This window comes from Tupaia chinensis, unplaced genomic scaffold (genome assembly GCF_000334495.1).
Source record: "Tupaia chinensis unplaced genomic scaffold, TupChi_1.0 Scaffold000602_1, whole genome shotgun sequence".
In the NCBI taxonomy this organism is placed as follows: Eukaryota; Metazoa; Chordata; class Mammalia; order Scandentia; family Tupaiidae; genus Tupaia; species Tupaia belangeri.
This window is the reverse complement of record NW_006160120.1, coordinates 1,714,204-1,734,975: the sequence shown is the minus strand read 5'-3', so window position 1 is coordinate 1,734,975 and position 20,772 is coordinate 1,714,204. Positions and strand designations below refer to the sequence as shown.

The 20,772-nt window shown below is 45.6% G+C and overlaps 1 protein-coding gene across 7 annotated transcripts in view; it reads right to left on the bottom strand.

Annotated features, from left to right (window-relative positions):
* The window catches only part of NCOA3 (nuclear receptor coactivator 3), a 126,278-nt gene that overhangs the window by 9,443 nt on the left and 96,063 nt on the right, over positions 1-20,772 (bottom strand). For 5 of the 7 annotated variants that reach the window (XM_027775746.1, XM_006158555.3, XM_006158557.3 and 2 more), the window contains 13 exons: positions 20,022-20,196; positions 19,215-19,403; positions 18,972-19,073; positions 17,855-17,995; positions 17,493-17,640; positions 15,335-15,726; positions 14,291-15,159; positions 12,406-12,541; positions 10,427-10,624; positions 9,797-10,048; positions 9,574-9,700; positions 7,610-7,781; positions 284-577 (listed from right to left, as the gene is read on the bottom strand). In XM_027775746.1, the coding sequence (XP_027631547.1) occupies positions 284-577; positions 7,610-7,781; positions 9,574-9,700; positions 9,797-10,048; positions 10,427-10,624; positions 12,406-12,541; positions 14,291-15,159; positions 15,335-15,726; positions 17,493-17,640; positions 17,855-17,995; positions 18,972-19,073; positions 19,215-19,403; positions 20,022-20,196 (3,195 nt within the window). The remainder of the gene's footprint in view (positions 1-283; positions 578-7,609; positions 7,782-9,573; positions 9,701-9,796; positions 10,049-10,426; positions 10,625-12,405; positions 12,542-14,290; positions 15,160-15,334; positions 15,727-17,492; positions 17,641-17,854; positions 17,996-18,971; positions 19,074-19,214; positions 19,404-20,021; positions 20,197-20,772) is intronic. The other 2 variants (XM_006158556.3, XM_006158558.3) reach the window with 1 other exon arrangement.

Sequence of the window (20,772 nt, the reverse complement as noted above, 5' to 3'; positions counted from 1 at the left end):
CCTCCAGGAGCAATCCTCCCTGACACCGTTACTCTGACCTACACGAGGGCATGTTCTACAGAAAGCAATCCACTCTAGCATAAGCACTCCTTAACAAGGTGCTATCAGTACAAATAAAATCTTATACGAGTCTGCCGAAAACAGTAAGAATCTGGCTGGGGATGGAGAACCAGTGGTAAGGGCCCTGAGGAACCTAACCTGAAAACAAATTCAAGGAGAGGCCAAAAGAAAAGCCACAGAGGAAACGCCACTGGAGGCCGAGGCCCAGCATGTGCCTGGTTACCTGCTGGCTCTGCAGCCTCTGCTGGAGCTGCATCCTCAGCTGCTTGGGGGTGTTTGTCCGGGGTCTCATGACGCTGGCCCGCGGGTGTATTCCTTGGAGGGGAAAACTGCCTTGCTGGTTCATCTGAGTCATCATAGAATTAAAAGATGGTGATTGTCCCTGAAGATTAAAGCCTCCTTGCATTGGAGGCCCCTGTGCCGGGTAGGACTGTCCATACAAAGCTGCCTTCTGATCCATCATTACTGCTGCTTCTTGGCCTGGGAAAGCATCCTGCTTGGGCTCCAAAGCTTGTCCCTTAAATATCAAACACATAAATAAACACTGAAGTGACATCTGTGAAAACAACAGAAATCAAATGCTCTATAAAGAAGGTAAAAAAGGGACCAGCAGTTAGTGTAGTGGCTGTGTTGCTGGACTCCCACGTAGTCGACTGTGGTTCGAGTCCTGGACCTGGTGGCTTAGACTCACGCCGGGCCTGTGTGCGTGCGTGCCCAGGATCCCAAGAGGAGAAGGGATTGTCCTGGGGAGTGATTTCTTGCTTTCTGTCTCTCTGTCTCTCTCTGTCTGTCTGGCAAGTGCATGCGACCTATAGCAAAAACCTCTCCAAAAAAAGAAAAATAAAAAATAAAGTCTACATATGTGAACAGCAAGGCTGTAATATCAAGTTGTCCTATTGTCTGAAGTTTCACGAGAATACAGCTAGACCCATCCTCATGCCGGCAAAGGCTCTCACACATCAAATATTTTCTGAGCTAAGTATCTACGACTGACTATCTGGAAACAAAACTATTTGTTCTAGATGACATTTCTGTACCAACAAGCATGAGCCTCTCAAGCCATGCATAAAATAAATCAACTGAGATGACTGCAATCAATGTCTTCTCCTTTAATGTGTACAAGAATTTCCTGAAGGTGCCCAGACCCAGAGGCACGCTGCTAAAATGCTGTCCTCCGCAGGCTGGGACCGCATGGGGGGCCTGGGTTCGACTTCTGGTCCAACTTAAAGACCAAGCATGGTGGTATGTGCCTGTCCCAGCTGGGAGGCTGAAGTGGGTTTGTGAAATGGCAAGGCTCTGTCTTCAAAACAAAAAAACAAATGTTTTTTAAGGATAGAAAAAGATCATTTTGGTAGAGACAGGTAAATCAGCAAATGCTCACATTCCCTAGAGAGTATTCACCGGGGAATGAAGGTGTCACCCACCACTGTGTGTACAGGGCCAGGGGAAGAAAACCATTCACCCAGCAAGGACTTTCTAATGCTGTATGTGCCAGGCACTGCACACACATCCAGCAGGTGAGAGCGGAAGTAATAAACACTGAGGAGGAGCGAAGAGCCCGCCGGCTACTGCATTTGCCTTGTGCTCTCACTAGCAGGCACGGATGCCAAGCATGCAGTCGGCATCCAAGACCAGCTTCCTCTAAAGCACGCTTCACGAACTGCCTCCAGCCACATCACTCTGGATGTTCTACTTCTCTGGCGTATCTCTGGATATGCGTTAAGACTTCGTCAGGAGGGGCCAGCAGGTGGTGCGGTGGTGAAGGCACTATATTCTCACATGGCCAACCATAGTTCGAGTCCTGGACCTGGTGGCTTAAAACTCAACAACAAACACTCACATCAATAAAAATAAAATCTTAAAAAAAAAAAGTGTTCATCAGGATTCAGTCCTAGACTTTCCTCTTTTGTCTGGATATTCTTTCTACTTGGGCACTTTCATCTGGTAGCACCTCTGGCATTTTTCCTTCCACTCTGAATGTCTCTGAATTCTCCATTTTTCTTACACGAATGCCTAGCTAACATCTTTACCTGGAAATCTCAGGCATATAGAAAAGAGGAATCATGGCTCCCCACAGCCTTCCCCCAAAAAACCCTGTTCTCCTCCGCATAGCACAGTACATGGCGTCACCATTCACAGCCCCGGAACGAAAAGCCACCCGTCTTCCTTTCTCACGCTTTCTCTTTCAAAGTGTGCACGTGCATGCACACCATCCACCTGTCAGCGTGTCCTCCACGGCACGTCCCCCGCCTCCCGTCCCACTGCCATGACCTTCGCGAGACACCGTGTGGACTCCTGCGCTAACTGGCACCTGTGCACCTGGTCTGATCGTACCAACTGCCTTCTCAGGTCAGCAGAGAGATCTTTCAATAAAGTAAGTCATACTCTAAAAACCGAGATTTGGGGCCAGCAGGTGGACCAGCAGTTAGTGTAGTGGCTGTGTTGCTGGACTCCCACGTAGTCGACTGTGGTTCGAGTCCTGGACCTGGTGGCTTAGACTCACGCCGGGCCTGTGTGCGTGCGTGCCCAGGATCCCAAGAGGAGAAGGGATTGTCCTGGGGAGTGATTTCTTGCTTTCTGTCTCTCTGTCTCTCTCTGTCTGTCTGGCAAGTGCATGCGACCTATAGCAAAAACCTCTCCAAAAAAAGAAAAATAAAAAATAAAGTCTACATATGTGAACAGCAAGGCTGTAATATCAAGTTGTCCTATTGTCTGAAGTTTCACGAGAATACAGCTAGACCCATCCTCATGCCGGCAAAGGCTCTCACACATCAAATATTTTCTGAGCTAAGTATCTACGACTGACTATCTGGAAACAAAACTATTTGTTCTAGATGACATTTCTGTACCAACAAGCATGAGCCTCTCAAGCCATGCATAAAATAAATCAACTGAGATGACTGCAATCAATGTCTTCTCCTTTAATGTGTACAAGAATTTCCTGAAGGTGCCCAGACCCAGAGGCACGCTGCTAAAATGCTGTCCTCCGCAGGCTGGGACCGCATGGGGGGCCTGGGTTCGACTTCTGGTCCAACTTAAAGACCAAGCATGGTGGTATGTGCCTGTCCCAGCTGGGAGGCTGAAGTGGGTTTGTGAAATGGCAAGGCTCTGTCTTCAAAACAAAAAAACAAATGTTTTTTAAGGATAGAAAAAGATCATTTTGGTAGAGACAGGTAAATCAGCAAATGCTCACATTCCCTAGAGAGTATTCACCGGGGAATGAAGGTGTCACCCACCACTGTGTGTACAGGGCCAGGGGAAGAAAACCATTCACCCAGCAAGGACTTTCTAATGCTGTATGTGCCAGGCACTGCACACACATCCAGCAGGTGAGAGCGGAAGTAATAAACACTGAGGAGGAGCGAAGAGCCCGCCGGCTACTGCATTTGCCTTGTGCTCTCACTAGCAGGCACGGATGCCAAGCATGCAGTCGGCATCCAAGACCAGCTTCCTCTAAAGCACGCTTCACGAACTGCCTCCAGCCACATCACTCTGGATGTTCTACTTCTCTGGCGTATCTCTGGATATGCGTTAAGACTTCGTCAGGAGGGGCCAGCAGGTGGTGCGGTGGTGAAGGCACTATATTCTCACATGGCCAACCATAGTTCGAGTCCTGGACCTGGTGGCTTAAAACTCAACAACAAACACTCACATCAATAAAAATAAAATCTTAAAAAAAAAAAGTGTTCATCAGGATTCAGTCCTAGACTTTCCTCTTTTGTCTGGATATTCTTTCTACTTGGGCACTTTCATCTGGTAGCACCTCTGGCATTTTTCCTTCCACTCTGAATGTCTCTGAATTCTCCATTTTTCTTACACGAATGCCTAGCTAACATCTTTACCTGGAAATCTCAGGCATATAGAAAAGAGGAATCATGGCTCCCCACAGCCTTCCCCCAAAAAACCCTGTTCTCCTCCGCATAGCACAGTACATGGCGTCACCATTCACAGCCCCGGAACGAAAAGCCACCCGTCTTCCTTTCTCACGCTTTCTCTTTCAAAGTGTGCACGTGCATGCACACCATCCACCTGTCAGCGTGTCCTCCACGGCACGTCACACGCCTTCCGTTCCACTGCCATGACCTTCGCGAGACACCGTGTGGACTCCTGCGCTAACTGGCACCTGTGCACCTGGTCTGATCGTACCAACTGCCTTCTCAGGTCAGCAGAGAGATCTTTCAATAAAGTAAGTCATACTCTAAAAACCGAGATTTGGGGCCAGCAGGTGGCATGGTGGTTACGGTACTGGATCCCACGTGACCAATTCCACAGGTAAGGTCCCGGACTCAGTGGCTTGGAAAACACACACACCGGAAGCATATGTATGTGAGCCCCAAATCCAAAGAGGAGAATAGAGGAGAAGAGGTGGTGGTGTGCTCCTCCTCCCTGGGGGGTAATTTCTCACTTTCCCTCTTTCTCTATCTCTGCTGAGTACACGCAACCTATAGCAAAATCCTTTTAAAGAGAGATTTTTCTAGAGCTTCTTTTGGATTTTGAAAATGCAGATAAATTATGGATCTGTAGTTATTTTCCCCTCCCTCCAGTGTACACATGTACACCAGATGCATGAGCACGTGCTCTGTGTACCCCACGATGACTGCACTTTTGTTGCTAAATAGGAAGTCATTACTTACGTTATTTTGGCTTATTGCTGAGCCAAGCATAGCGTGCACGTGCGTGTGTGTCTATTTAATTCATAATTGCCTTCTCTTTTTCTTTTGTTTCAATGTGTACATATTGCTAATTCTCCCTAGATACTCCAATGGAATTAAACATTTCTCTAATTTCTTCTTCGCATATTCAGGCATTTAAAATAAATCTGTCAAGACCAGCAGTTGGTGCAATGGCTATGTCGGTGGACTCCCATGTAGTCGATCGTGGTTCACATCCCAGACCTGGTGGCTCAAACTCACACCAGGCACGTGTGCGTGCGTGCCCAAGACCCCGAGAAGAGAATGGAGGAGAAGGCATTGTGACGAAGCCAACCCCCCTGGGGGGTCATTTCTCGCTTTCTGTCTTTCTGTCTCCATCTGTCTTTCTGGCAAGTGCACGTGCCCTGTGGCAAAAACCTCTCCAAAAAATTAAATTAATAAGATTTTTTTAAATAAAATAAAATAAATCTGTCACTTCCTGCTCTCCTTACCTTTCTGTTTTACTCTGTCCTTGCAAGGCATATCTAGAAGTCACTGTCCCTAGTTTCCTATGTCGGACCCCAGTGTCCAGAATTCCCAAGTTACTTTCTGTCTCGATTTACACTTTTGTTTTGTTGAAATACAGTTTCTCCATCCCACGGAGGAGACCCACTGTTCTGGGTCTTCGTGTTTCTGAAGGGTCTGTGTTCCCACCCTCCTACATATACAACCCTGTATCACGTTTTACACTGAAAAGCAGCTCCCTCAGAATTTTGAAAGGTTTCTTTCACAGTTTTCTGGCATCCGCTGTCGCCACGGAGACAGTCCGTTCTTTCTCTTGGTCTGTTTGCACGTGATCCATTTACTCCCTGAAGTTAGTTAGGGGCTTTTTCCTCTCTGAAATTCCATGAAGCTTTACCTCGCTATGAGCCTTCTTTCCTTCATTCTCACATGTAAAGATATTCCCTTCAGGTTTGGGAGTATTTTCTGATATATTTTCTTTAATAATTTTCTTGCTCTTATTTTTTGTTGTTTTTCATTCATTTCGCCCCAATTCTGGGGGATTTCTACTGATGTACTGGATGATATATTGATTCTGCATAATTGCTTCTATTTTCCTTATTTCTGAGTCACTCATGTTGGAAGCTGCATGTTTTTCAATCAAACACCTGGTGATTCTGGATTGCTTTCTCAGATGTAAGAATGATACATCACAAAAGCAGATTTGGACTCAGCTGTAGTAGCTTACACCTGTAATCCCAACTTCTCAGGAGGCTGAGGCAGAATGGTGGAGACATAGGGAGAGTCTGTCTCTAAAAAAAAAAAAATTGGAGGGGCTAGCAGGTGGCATGGTGGTTACGGTGCTAGACGCCCACGCGGCCAACTGCAATTCAAGTCTTAGAGCCAGCGGCTTAAAAATCATGCCAGGTATGTGCGTAAGTGCCTAAAATCCAGAAAGGGGAATAGTGAAGGGATTACGATGTGGCCATCCCCTCTGAAAGGGGAACGATTTCTCACTCGCCCTCTCTCTCTCTGGCAAGTGCATACACCTTATGACAAAAAAAAAAAAAAAAAAAGCTGATTTAAACCCAGTCTATTACTGGGTTGCCAATAGAAATATCTGAAATTTGGTGATTCATGAGAATATAGAGTTTACTCGGCTCATGGTTTTAATTTTATCATCAGGACAAAGAATGCAATTTCCAGCTTAAAACTTTAAGGGCAGTTCAAGACTCCTCAGTCTCTGTGGAACCTTCACATTCACCCCTAGATGGGGTCAGACACAGCTACTCACTGCCAGGTCACGTGTCACTGGTTCTCTGGAGGGTACATGGGGAATGCTCAGCAACTGCACACATGAAAAAGTTCTGTGACCATGTCTGCCGCTTGGCAGTAATTCTGCATGCACGGGTTTGTCTTCAGACAGTCAGAACCCCGATGATATCCACTGCTTACTGCGGAGTGCACAGACCTCGCTACACAGGGTCCCCATACACACTCTTTAAATAAAAACAACCGAGGCCAGCAGGTGGCACGGCAGTTAAGGCACTGGACTCCCACACGGCCGACCAAAGTGCAAGTCTCAGACCTGGCAGCTTGCTTTCTCATTCATATTCTCTCTCTCTCTCTCTCTCGTGAGCACACATGCCCTACAGTAAAAATCAAAATAATAATAATTAAAGAATTCTTTGGTTAATACATATATTTACAACTACATAATGTATTTTTGAAAAATCCAGATTTGTGGGCCAGATGGAGGCATAGTGATGATGCGATGGGACCCGACAGGACAGCTCTCGGTTCAGGTCCTGAGAGGACCGTGTGAGCCAGGCCAGCTGCAGCAAGTGGGGGTCACAGTGTGAGAGCCTGTTGGGGGTGCTCTCCCCCTTGTCTGTCTTTCTCTCATTAAAGAAATATTTAGACAAACAGATACATGAAAAGCTTGTTTTCATAAGGCTAGGTATACAAACAGAACAGCAAATGATGTTAGCACGTTCAGATTTATCACTGTGGAGGAGTTTTGTTTAAATTAACATTCTTAAAAAAAGGAAGAAAAAAAAAGAGCTTGCCTTAGAATACACTCTGGTTGGCCAGGTAGTAGAAATAGTTAGTTATAAAAATGAGAACTCTTCACTAACAAATAAAAAGCAGCATTTTAAAAGCAGTATATAATAATTTAGTGGATCATTTCTGTTACTGCCTAAAATTTAACATTATTATAAAATAGTCAATTGCTGGAAATAGTATCACGACCACAAAGTGTATTTTCTAAATGTAATGCTGGCGTCCATGGATGTAGTGATATAACACAGACACTGGAGAGGTGACGCAGACAGGCGTCCTGGTGCACAGCTTCACGAACGGGCACGCACACACATGTACACACACGCTCTTGCCTCCATGGTAATACAACCTACCTGATTTACAAGTTCAGGGATGCCCAAAGCTCTGTCAATTTCTTCCAGGCCCGTAGCATCTGTGTTGCTCAAGAGAGTATGCAGCTGGTCCAACAATGCATTTTCATCGCTCTGCCCTTCCAAGTTAGAGGGTGGCCCAAGGAGATCATCCAAGGAATTCCTAAGGAGGGGCCTACAAAGAAATCTGCAATCAATTTCAATGGTGCTTTATCTCTTTTGAAAAATATATACTACTAGGGACCAGCAGATGGCGTAACAGTCACATCGCTTGACTCTCACATAGCCAACCACAATTTGAGTTCTGCACCCAGAGTACTGAAACTCACACTGGCGCATATGCATGTGCTCAAAATACCAAGGGGAGAGTGGAGGAGAAGGGACTACGGTGTGGCTCTTCCCCAGGGAAGACAGACCTTCTGTCTGTCTCTCCAGCGAGCACACACGCCCTATGGCAAAAACTTCTCCCTTTAAAAAAAGTAAATAAAAAATAATATATATGTGTGTATATATATATATATATATATATACACACATATATATTTAAAAAACTAGATCACAGGACCAGCAGTTGGCGTAATGGCTATGTCGCTGGACTCCCATGTAGTCGACCGCAGTTCGAGTCCCAGACCCGTTGGCTTAAACTCACGCTGGGGACGTGTACAATGCGTGCCCAGGATTCCAAGAAGAGAATGGAGGAGAAGAGAGTGCAGCGTGGCCATCCCCCCTGGGGGGTGATTTCTCACTTTCTGTCTCTCTGTCTCTTATATATATATATATATATATACACACATATATATTTAAAAAACTAGATCACAGGACCAGCAGTTGGCGTAATGGCTATGTCGCTGGACTCCCATGTAGTCGACCGCAGTTCGAGTCCCAGACCCGTTGGCTTAAACTCACGCTGGGGACGTGTACAATGCGTGCCCAGGATTCCAAGAAGAGAATGGAGGAGAAGCGATTGCGGTGTGGCCATTCCCCCCCCCGGGGGGGGGGGATTTATTACTTTCTGTCTCTCTTTCTGGTGAGCACACGTGCCCTATAGCAAAAAAACCTCTCCCCTCCAAAAACAAAAAACTAGATCACAGTGTGTGTGTGTGTGTGTGTGTGTGTGTGTGTGTGTGTAAAACACTAGATCACAGTAATTGTGCACACTATTCTAACCCACAATAAAAACTCATGTGATACAAATATAAACAATAAACTAAGTAGTAGAGAAAAGCAAATGGCATCAATTTAAGGACCGCAGATTAAGACTTCACCAGACTGGGGCCAGCAAAAAAAAAAAAAAAAAAGAAAAAATACTTTTCCAGAAAATTGAGGTTTACCTTCTCAATGCCATTTTTCTTTTTAAGACGTTTCTGCCTTAGGACATGTGTAATCTCCGGAGAGAGACAGAGACAGTGACAGTGAGAGGGAAAATGAGGAATCACCCCCAGGGGGGATGGCCATGCCGCAATCCCTCCTCCTCCATTCTCCTCCTGGGATCTTGGGCACACATGCACGCACACGCACCCAGCATAATTTTCAAGCCATCAGGCCCAGAACTCGAACCACAGTCAGCCATGTGGGAGACCAGAGATATAACCACTATGCCATCTGCTCGCACGCTGAATGCCATTTTAAAAAGCACAGGGAACTAGTATTTACCTTTCAAACTGGTGCTAATCTCTCCTACTCCTCACAGATAACACTGAGAAACAATCATCTCACACAGCAGCTCTCGGAGCGTGACCACTGACCGGCCCTGCTAGCTGATACGTAGCTGTCTCCACCCCCGGGAGTGCCACCGCTTGCTGCCTTAGGTTTCCACACACGCTTATCTGGGAAATGCCCAGATGGCAACTAAGTACCTCAATTATAAAGAACTTTTCTCATTCTCTGTCAGGTTTGCTTCTGTGTTACAACGATTTCTGGAGAAACCAGTGCTAACATTTCTACAGAGTCACAAAACAAAGTCCTACCTGTTTTGAGCCCCGTGAGGGCCTTGTTCCATGGACAAAAGGCCATCTGGCCAGGACCCTGGCTGGTTGGATGGTGCTGCCTGGCCATAGGGATTGACTCCCATTCCCATGGGAATCTCACCAGGCCCTGGAAGAGCAAAAAGGAAAATACAAATTTGCAAATACGCCAACAGCAAAAACTACACTAAAATACCTACTGTCCTTGCGTGAAAGTGACACTCACTCATCGGAAGCATCTGCTGCTGCGGCTGTGGCTGCAGTGCTGGTCTTGCCCCTGGGATGCTGTTAGACCGAAGCGGCAGCGTGGGCACGGAGGCGCCCATCGCGGGTCTGGGTAACGCAGCAGCATACTCTCCTCCCGGTCTCCCCATGGGGCCCGAACTCATGGGTTCCATTCTGCTGGCCTTTGCGTTCGGTAAGCCCCAGTCTCCTGAGGGAGGAGTCTGATTCATAGTCACGTTTCTGTTTGGTCCACCTAGAACAGGTAGAAATGACTAGGTCTTTTCCCTTAGTACAAAATAATCCTTGTCGTATCATGCAGGAAAAGCCATTACACACGACATTGGCCTTGACCAAAAAAACCTCTCTGTCACCCTGAGAACAGGGCTAGCCGAATGCATGGTTTCGATATCCCACTATTCCCACATATTCACTACAGGTTGGAAAATGTCTTAGATCGAAAGACTCTTAAAGACCAAGACATAAAATAAATAAAGACACTCACAAAAGAAACATCATGCTAATGTTATCCAAACACTTACTACTTCATCCCATTTAAATAGCTAAACGTATTTTAAATTTGCTGTTCCCAAAAGAAATTTCTCAATACAAATATTGATTAGAAATAACATACCCATATTTGAGCTATAATTTTCCTGACTATCCATCATCCTTGGATTGCCGCCCAGCATGGATTGCTTTGGTAACATGGGGAAAGCACTCATGTTCTTCACTGGAGGACTAGAGCCAACAGAAACAGGGCTATCTAGAGACACTGCTCGGTTGTAGGGGGGACGAGCGGATGGCACAGACTGCGGGCTCCTCAGACCTGCTGAAAACACAAGCATGACATGTAAACATCCCCAATGGTTCCATACATACATAATCAAGTGCAAGATATAAACACCACCACTCCCCAACTAAGAATGCCTTTCTTATGAAAACAAATGTCGTCTTCCCTTACGAAATAAACACTAAGCTCCCTCCCGGCCCTCAAAGAGCCTTGTATCTCAAATAAAGTAGAAACAACAACCTCGGTGTTGGCCGAAGTACTGGGCTGGGCATTCTTCTGCAGCCAGTAAGGTCAATAACATGCCGCTTCACTCAGTACTGAAAAGTCGCCAATGCTGTGGGCTCCTGGAGGCTGGGCAGGAGTACACCTAGTACGTATGCATACTTACTAGGTATACTCCAGTTAGGGGCCCAGCAGGTGGCATGGCGGTTAAAATGCTGGGTTCCCACATGGTCAACTACAGTTTGAGGCCCGGACTCAGTGACCTGAAAATAACACTGAGCGTGTGTGCATGCCTGCCCAAAATCCCAAGAGGAGAATGAAGGAAAGGAACTGCGGTATGGCCATTCCCCTCCCCCAGGGGATGATTTCTCACTTTCCCTCTCTCTTTCCAGCAAGCACACCACTCTATGGCAAAAACCTTAAAAGAAAAAAACAAGGATATTCCCATTATAGTTTTGCAATAAATGTAACCAGGTAAGTTGCATTCTAATCAAACAAAGTATGAAATGGGAAATTTCTCCCTGGACTTTTTTACTACAACTTATTTGATTGATCCTTCCACTTCAGTTTAGCAGCCAGAGTGACTGAAAGTAAATAACCACCATTCAGGATCACTGTGAATTATTCCTTTTCAATGTATACACACAACGCATCCCTGTTAAACTGATAAATGAGTAATAAACGCAAAGCAACAGGAGAGAGGATAGAATAGAACCAAAAAGTGGGCCAGCCAGTGGTATGGTGGTTAAGAAGGCTGGATCCCACACGGCCAGCTGCGTGGCTGAAGTCCACACCCAGCAGTGCCTTGAGAAACACACCAGCGGCAGGCAGGTGCGTGTGTGCCCAAAATCCTAAAAGGAGAAACGGAGGGCTGGCATGGCTTCCCCAAGGAGGGGTGCTTTCTCACGCTCACTCTCTCACCCCCCCCTCACCCCCCCTCACCTGGCAAGAGCATGAGCCCTCTAGCAAATTTAAAACAAGTACCAAGAAAGAAAACTCTCATGGCTAAATAATGAGATTCTCTAAGTGCCAAAGAACGGGTTTTAATCTATAGTTTTGGTTGCTTTTTCTTCTAATTATTTTATTTAAGTTTATGTATTTATTTTAATTTGATCAGAGAGGAACAGAGTGAGAAAAAGAGAGAGAGAGAGGGAAGGAAAGTGAGAAAGCAAGCCACCAGGTCTGGGACTCGAACTGTGGCTGGCCATGTGGGAGTCCAGCACCCTTAACCATCACGCCACCTGCCGGCCCCAGTTTTGGTTGCTTTTAAGTTAACTCTCTGTGGCTAAGAAAAAATGCATTAACGCGTCTCGGCACCAACTACTCATCTGGAGAAATCAAAGATGACCGGTTTCCTACGTGTGCCATGTTTCCTGGCTTATTAGTTAGAAATGGGAAAAAATTTTAAATAACTTTTTAAAAACAAGAAAATGTTTCAAAAGCTCTGTAAACACATCTTAGACCTGCGTAAGAAACTGAGCAGCAGCATGTGTCTCCTGCAGCAGGAGGTGCTGGTTACCCCGGTCCGAGTGTACGAGCGCAGACGGGCCCGCAGGAAGGCAGCGAAGGCAGCACAAACAAGCCAGACTCCTCCTTACCCAAAGGATTTGCTCCTTGGAACAGCTGTTGCTTGGTCCCCAGGTGACTGCCATTTGTGGATACGGAATGATTGTAAAAGTCAGAACTGGTCAGGTCACCAAGAATAGCATCTAAATTATCTAAGTCTCCAGACCCCTGAAAAGAGCATTTCAAAAATTAACCTGTGTTAATATTAGTAGATAAACAGGTATAAACATACTCCTCAAAAGAAAACACATGACATGCGGACAAGTAAAGTGACAATGCCCTAATTAGAAGTTGGTTTCTTAGGACTGCCCATCCCTAATCTTACTCCTTAAAAATAAAAATGGTTTAAACTACTTAGATAAATGACTGGATTTGATGCTTCTGAAGGGGCAGTTTTATTTACACCAGACACAGTCCTCAAACCACAGGACATGAGTCACCAGCAGTGAACTGATGACTGGCCATCAGACATGTCTGCACTTACAGATCACTTCTGAAAACAAGTGAGGTTAGTAATGAAAGTGGCAAGCTTGTGTTCAATGAGATGTTCACAGGCTAATAAACTGGCAAACACCAGGTTAAGCAAAGCTAAACTCAAACCCTAACCCAGACTTCGCCAAGCCTTTCACTAGCTCATGCACGTATTAACACCTCCTAGAATGATGTTCCTCAGTGGAGCCTGGGAAACGCGTACACAGAATAAGATTAGGTACACAAAATGTCTAGGCTAAAAAAAAAAAAAAAAAAAAAAAAAATTTAGGGGGCGAAAAAAAAAAAACATTTAGGGGGTCCAGCAGGTGGTGTGGTGGTTAAGGGTGTTGGACTCCCACATGGTCAATCGCTGTTCGAGTCCTGGACCTGGCATCTTGCTTTTTCACTCTCCCTCTCTCTCTTTCTCTCTCTTGCTCTCTCATTCTCCCCCTCTATGGTCAAATTTAAAAATAAATAAATAAAGTTAAATAAAATTATTATTTAAAAAAAATTCAGGGCCCAGCAGGTGGCACGGTGATTAAGGGCACTAGATTCCCACAGGGTAGACCATGGTTCAAGTCCCAGAACTAGCAGTTTGCTCTCTCTCTCTCTCTCTCTCTCTCTCTCTCTTTCTCTCTCTCTCTCTCTCTGTCCCTCTCTGGTCAAATAAATAAATAAAATAAAGTTAAATAAAATAATTCTTCTAAACAAATTTATGTTGCTTAATATGAAAGTTTTTTATTTCCATGATTATTTCCATCAGCGCCTTAATGACCCTAATCTGTTCCTTCCAATAATACACGACTCCATAAAGAACATTTCAGACTGGGGGCCCAGCTGCCGTGGTACACACTGGGCACTGCTGTTTGAGAGGGGTGGGACTGCTGGCCCCCGACACCACGGCCCAGCTGCTCGGCAGGTGGAGGAGGGGCACCGCACCAGCACAAGCCTGACTAAGCCGCCACGCACATTCGGACACGTGCACCCACAATAAGTAAATGCGTAACTCTGGGTTGGCCATGTGAGGTACAGACACATTTTAGAACATACACACTGGGGCCAGTAGGTGGCATGGTGGTTGAGGCGCTGGACTCTGACATAGCCAAGTACAGTTCAAGTCCCAGACCTGGTGTCTTGTGTTCGCACCTCCCCCACACCCATGTCTCTCTCTGGTGAGTGCACGTGCCCTATAGCAAATCAAAAATAGTAATAATAATAATAACTAATTAAATACTTCTAAGAAATAAAATATACACATCTATTATTTCTCGATTTCGTGATAAACTTCAGCGTTGCCCCAAGAATTATTAAAACCAAAAGCTCAAAATTAACTTCCTTCAGCAAACCTAAAAAAGAAGTTAAAAATCTGTGTATATTGTCTTTCTAACACAAATATGACATGACAAGACAAGATGACTATGCAGGACTACACAGAAAACAAATTACCTCCTCGCTGGTCTCTGTCTTCACTTTAGAGTCCTTCTCTTGACTGGAGCTGGGGATGGCGGAGCTGCTGCACTGGCCTGTCTTACCATCCACCCCTTCCACCTGCGGCTGCAGCTCTTTGGCCAGTGTGTCGCTGGGATCGTCCCTGTCCAGCAGGTACCGAAGGAGTGCGTTGTTCTCCTTCTTCTTAGGGCTCAGCTGCTCCTGCTTGATGCTCCCCTCCCCACAAGAAGCTGTGCTGCTGGTGTCTTTCCCGGTGGCCTCGGCGGTGATCTTGGCTACCTCAGCCGGTGAGTTCCCGTTCTGCAGCAACTTGTGCAAAATCCGGTGCTTCTCCTGCAGCAGGGACCCGTGCATGTTGGACGTAGAGGACACGCCTCCAGATGTCGAGGAGGAGACTCCGGAGGGGCTGGTGACACTAATGGATGAGTCTTTACAACTGGAATCCAGGGGGGAGTTGGTCAGGGAGGAATGCCCTCGGTCATCAGAGGAACAGGTGAGTAACTGCAGGAGCTTTTTATGGCCCTTGCCTTCCAAGGGCCCTCTCTGAGTCTCTGGGCCTTCCGCACCGCTCTCCTTACTCTCCTTGTCGCTGAGGTGATCTCTGCTATTTGACGGACACATGGAACTCTCCACTGGATTCTGGTCGCAGTACAAGCCTAGGGGACTCTTAGAATCCTGACTACTCATTTTACTTGGTTGGGCTATATTCATATTGGGGGAGTTATCCAATTTAGGACCTGGGGAAGACAAGGTAGATAACAGCGAAGTCCCCACGCCCTCGCTGATGGCTTGCAGGGCACTGAGAGAGCTGCTGGAGAAGCTGTGGCTCCCGGGATTGCCAGACGAGCCCATGGGAGAGTGCACCCCTGAGTTTGGAGAAAAGGTCGGAAAAGAATTAGACTAACAGACACCACGATGAAACACCACTTAATTCTTCAAAGCTTCTATTATAAAATAAATTAACTTTACAAGAATTACAGTAACACGGAAAGAAACTAAAAATTACAATAAATAAATAAAAGGAAATGCTGACACGAATACCTGTAACAGGAGAAAACTGATGTGAGGCCATCTTTGGACTCCCGCGATTACGAGGAGAAATCATGATACTCTGCTGGTTGGAGCCAAGACCAGGACTCCCGTGCGGGGGGCTACTCATGTTGAGCCCGTAGCTACTGTTCTGGTAGGAGGATGGTGACTGAATGCCTGGCCCCGGAGTCATGGAGGCTATGTTACTGGAACCTCCATACCTCGCTCCGCTCATCTGACCTGCAGGGCTGGAGTCAGCCAAGCCATAGGTCCTGCCGCTCAGCATGGGTAAGCCTGGGTTTGGCGACACGCTCATGCCGCCCACTGATCCGCTGCATCCAGCCGCGGGGGGCCTGACGCCTGGTCCGACAGGATTTGGGTTTGGTCGATACCCATTCTGTTCTCTGTAAAGAAACAGGACATTAAACTTTTACTAAAAAATTATAGGCATGCATTAAAGCCCTGAATTAGATTTTTATAAAAAAAAGGATGGGGGCAAGCAAGTGGCATGGTGGTAAGGAGCTGGACTCCCATAGAGCCGACTGTGGGCCATGTCCCGGACCTGGTAGCTTGCTTCCTCACTTTCCCTTTCTGTATCATTCTGTCTCTCTCTCTGGCGAGTGAAAAATAACAATAATAATAAATAAAATTAAATGAATTCTTTTAAGAAATAATAAAAATAAATTTAAAAGGATGAAGTAACTATTCAGAAACAACTTTTTAGGTGCCGTCCCAGTGTTTAGCATCAATTCAGTTCTAGGGGCTGGCAGGTGGTATGGTGGTTAAGGCACTGGACTCGCACATAGCTAACCACTGCTCAAGTGCCAGACCTGGCAGCTTGCTTTCTCTGTCTTTGTCTATCTCTCTAATCAAATTGAAGAATAATAATAAATAAAATTAAATAATTTTTTTTTGAAAGATTTTCACTGTAGGGCACGTGTGCTCGCCAGACAGACAGAGAGAGACATAGAGACAGAAAGCGAGAAATCACCCCCCAGGGGGGATGGTCACGCCGCAATCCCTTCTCCTCCATTCTCCTCTCGGGATCTTGGGCACGCACGCACACGCGCCCGGCGTGAGTTTTTAAGTCACCGGGTCCGGGACACGAACCGCGGTCGACTACGTGGGAGTCCAGCGACATAGCCATTACGCTAACTGCTGGTTCCCAATAATTATTTTTTTAAAAAAGAAAAAAATTCCAATTCCATTCTAATATTGATTACTTATTAACCTAATAACATGTTTTTTAGTAAACTATAGAACTGAGCTGGCCCCACAGCTAAGTGGTTAAGAAAGCTGCATCCCACATGACTGGTCACAGCTCAAATCCCAGAAGCTGAGACTTCAAAAACACACCAGGTATGTGCATGTGCTTGTATGTGTGCATGCCCTGCCTTAAAATTTCAACTCAGCCCCTAAAAGGAATACTCCACTGCATCATTAGACAAGAACGGTGTGGCCAGCAGGTAGCGTGGCAGGCTGCATCCCACATGGCCGACTACGGTTTGAGTCCCAGAGCTGGCAGCTTATTTTCTCACTTTCCCTCTCTCTCTCTATGTCTCTGTCTCTCACTGGTCAAATTTTAAAAATAATAATAAATAAAATTAAATGATTCTTTAAAAAACACATGAATGGTAACAAAGGTAATCAGATTTTTTTTTTTTGAGAGGTTTTTGCTATAGGGTACGTGTGCTTGCCATAAAGACAGAGGGAGAGACAGAGACAGGAAGGTGAGAAAGCGCCCCCCAGTGGGGATGGCCACGCCACAATCCCTTCTCTATTCTCCTCTTGGGATCCTGGGCGTACACTCATACACACCCGGTACGAGTTTAAGCCACCGGGTCTGGAACTCGAACTCTGGTAGACTACATGGGAGTCCAGTGACATAGCCATTACACCAACTGCTAGTCCCAGTAATCAGATTTTATATGCTCTTTCATCCACTAGCCTTTCCATCCCCAGCTTTCCCAGAATGTAACTATTTGATGAACAAATGCTCACATAAATATATAATCTTCAAAAAAACATAATCCAGAAATCTACACTCTCCTCACCAAACTCAACAACCTTCCAGCTTTTCCTCACTACTTTCTTCCTTTTTCACATTAGTAATAAAGTATTTTGAGACACTGCCACACTAACATGACAGTACACAGTAATCTAGCATTACCTCTGAAGAAAGTGGGTTGAAACAAAGCCATGGCGATCATTCGTTACGGGATGTCGGAAGAGTTTGCTCTTTGTTTGTGCGGTCACTATGGTTCCGTCGGCCAATGAGAATCGATACACCGGCGTCTCAGCGTGGCCATGGATATAAGCTGTGGAGAAAATACCCAAGGCTGGTAACTACAATCAGCAGAACAAATAGGAAGGAAGGAAATGTATTTCAAGTACGTGTTTACACTCCAGAGAAAGATCAGAGCTACAGCATCATCCTCCTGCCCCACGCTCAGAATAACCACTGCAGTCATACGCATCATCGGTGCTTCAACAGCAGTGACGAGCTCAAGAGTCAACCCCCAAATGCTTTACCTTCTTGATAGTGACGTTTCTGGGACCATGACTGCCCATCATTAAGACTAAAAAATCTCTGAATACACCTTCGGATTATATCTTCGAAGCCAGGCCTCATGGACGATCTCAGTGAATTTGTATCTATATTGACAACCTTTCCTATAAAAAAGAAAAAAAAGATTATACCTAACCCACCACTTCTTGCTGTAGACTGCCTATACATGGGCTTATCACTAAAGAATAAAATAAAAGATATTGAATCTTCGCTCCGCCTTCTCTGATTCAATTTCTGCTCTGTCCAAAGGTTCCCCCCCTTAAGGACGTAGTCCTCTAGGATCCTCTTACATTTACATGTTCTGCTGTGGGGTAAAATACTGTAGGGTATAATAAGACATCTGGTTTTTGTCCAAGCTCCTGACACAGAGCTCCTGAAGCCCTCAGAACTCCCTGGCATGATAAGAGTATAGTTTAGTTATTCGTAAAGAGACCAAGATTAAAACTCATGGTGATGTCAAGAATCACTCCCAGTATTTCTCACGATATTACCTGTAGCTTCGCAAATGTGTTTATGATAACTGGGTTTGAAACTAGAGGGAAAAACGACTACATTCTGATGTAAAATGATTTGGAGAGAAACCCAGATTTGTTTTTTAATTTATTTAGAAAATTTGAAGGGTCATAGACACCAAACTCAAATGGACAACAGTTTTAGTGAAACTGTTTTAGAGCTGTGTAAGAAAAATAATAATACACGTAATCTGTTCATTGTCACGGCGTAGGCACTGAAATGACAGTGCACACTGTAGAAATAGTAAACTTTTCTAAGAATTTCCAAAATGAACATGAGTATGGGTCAGCCCACAGAGTAAGTGTAGGGAGCCCGATCTCACACGGCCGACCACAGTACAAATCCTAGCACCAGTAGTCTGGAAAACACACCAGGCACATGTGCATACATGCTCAGATCCTGACAGGACAGAGAAACGGACGACAGAGGCTGAAGCATGACCACATCCCACCGGGAGGTGCTTTCTCTCTGGCAAGTGCACATGCCCACGGCCATTAGAAAAGGTGAGGAGAACATATGTGTATAAACACATGTACACACACACACACACACACACACAGATTTCACCTGAAAGGTCATGTCTAGTGATAAAGCTCTCGGGGTTTGATGGAAATGCTCTTTCTCCTGTAGTGATGCGACGTGCCACACAGATCATACAGGATTGCAAATCTACAATCAAAACGGAGTGGCATTTTTAGTTATGCCTGTCCAACGGGCAAGCAAAGACATGGAATTTACTAAGAAGAGTGGCAACAACGAAGTTTGGCGCCGTGCATTTCAGAAACATCCCCAAAGTGCGACCGCTCTTACCTTCCCCTTCCTCCATCATAGCACGTGGCTGAGACAGGGCAAAGCACTGCATCGTTTCGTATCTCTGGCGCATTTCGGGACTGCTATTCATGTCTTCCAGAAGATCATGTGGTATTTTCATCAACATACGGCAATTGAACGTATGGCTTTTTTGTCTCTGAGTCTCGTTTGTCCAAGAAACTCCATTAACTTTGAAAAGCAAATTGAAATTGCATTTTCAAAAGCTGGTATCCCCATCTATGACCATCCCCAAGAACCGAAGCTGTGTTTTTTTCATTAAAGATCCTTTCCATGCTAATAGCTACACTGATATTTCAGAGTGGCAACACATAAAACATTTAAGTAATTTCAACTTCAACAGAAATCTCATTCTGTATTTTGTAATTTACTGTATATTCTGGCCCCATAATTCCCTAAGATCAAATCTGCAAGTTTCCTATCAATCACTTATATTTTTGTTTAGTGCCAGATGATGCATGTGCATGAGGGGCGGGTGGGGAGCACTCCTCAACAGGGCCTGGTCGTGCCATGATCCATTTTCTTCCAGTTCTCCATCCCATCGTGACTCTGGGCACATGCAGCCAGTGTTTTTTCAAGCCTCTGGGGTTGGGATGCAAACCCGGGTCTGTGATGTGGGATCTAGCTTCCCCTGTGCAGTACTTACCCACTGTGTGGGCCAAGCCTAATCGTTTGTCTTTCTGTGCAAGTCTGAATAGTTAGCTTCCTAAAGGTACATTCAACTTTGTATGAAATGATCAAAAGAAAAAAATGTATAACATATTTACCAAATAAACGTTAAGAGCCTACCTGTTGATTTCGGTAAATTTTTAAGAAAATCTTTTCTGTCTTCTTCATGCAAGATATTGTAGACACTTGTGTTAACCAGGTCTTCCTGCTTATACTGCAGGTATTGTGTAACATTTTCTGACACAAACACAATGTTCCCATCTCGATTCACCACAAACAGGAAACCATCCAGTGCCTAAAATGGGTTATGTTAATACAGGTCGTTATGGACTGAATGCATACAAAATGCACACGCGGAAGCCCTAAACTTCCAAGGGAGTATACTTGGAGACGCGGCTTTACAGAGTAATGGAGGATAAACGAGGTCATATGGTGGGGCCGTACCCGTGTGACTGGCGCCCTCGTGAACAGAGAGACATGGAGACACTGGGGATGCGTGTGCACACACAGTGAAGATCACGGGAGGACAGCGACAAGCTGAGGAGAAATATCGCGGGAGGAAAAAATCCTGCCAACACCTTGAGATTGGACTTCCACCCTCCAGAACTGCAACCACAAATTTACGTTGTTCATGCCACTCGGCACCCAGTCTATGGTATTCTGTCATGGAAGTCTTAGTGAGGTTGAGATGGCAACCTTAAGAAAGTAGGGAGAATTTGAGAAAACTACTAGTGGTTTAATAGTTACTGCCGGGAAGCCGCGCGGGGCGCCCGGCGGAAGCCGCGCGGGGCGCCCGGCGGAAGCCGCTCGGGGCGCGGGAGCTCATGCCCCCGGAGCGGCGGGGACCCCCCAACGAAAAAAGGCCCCCCCA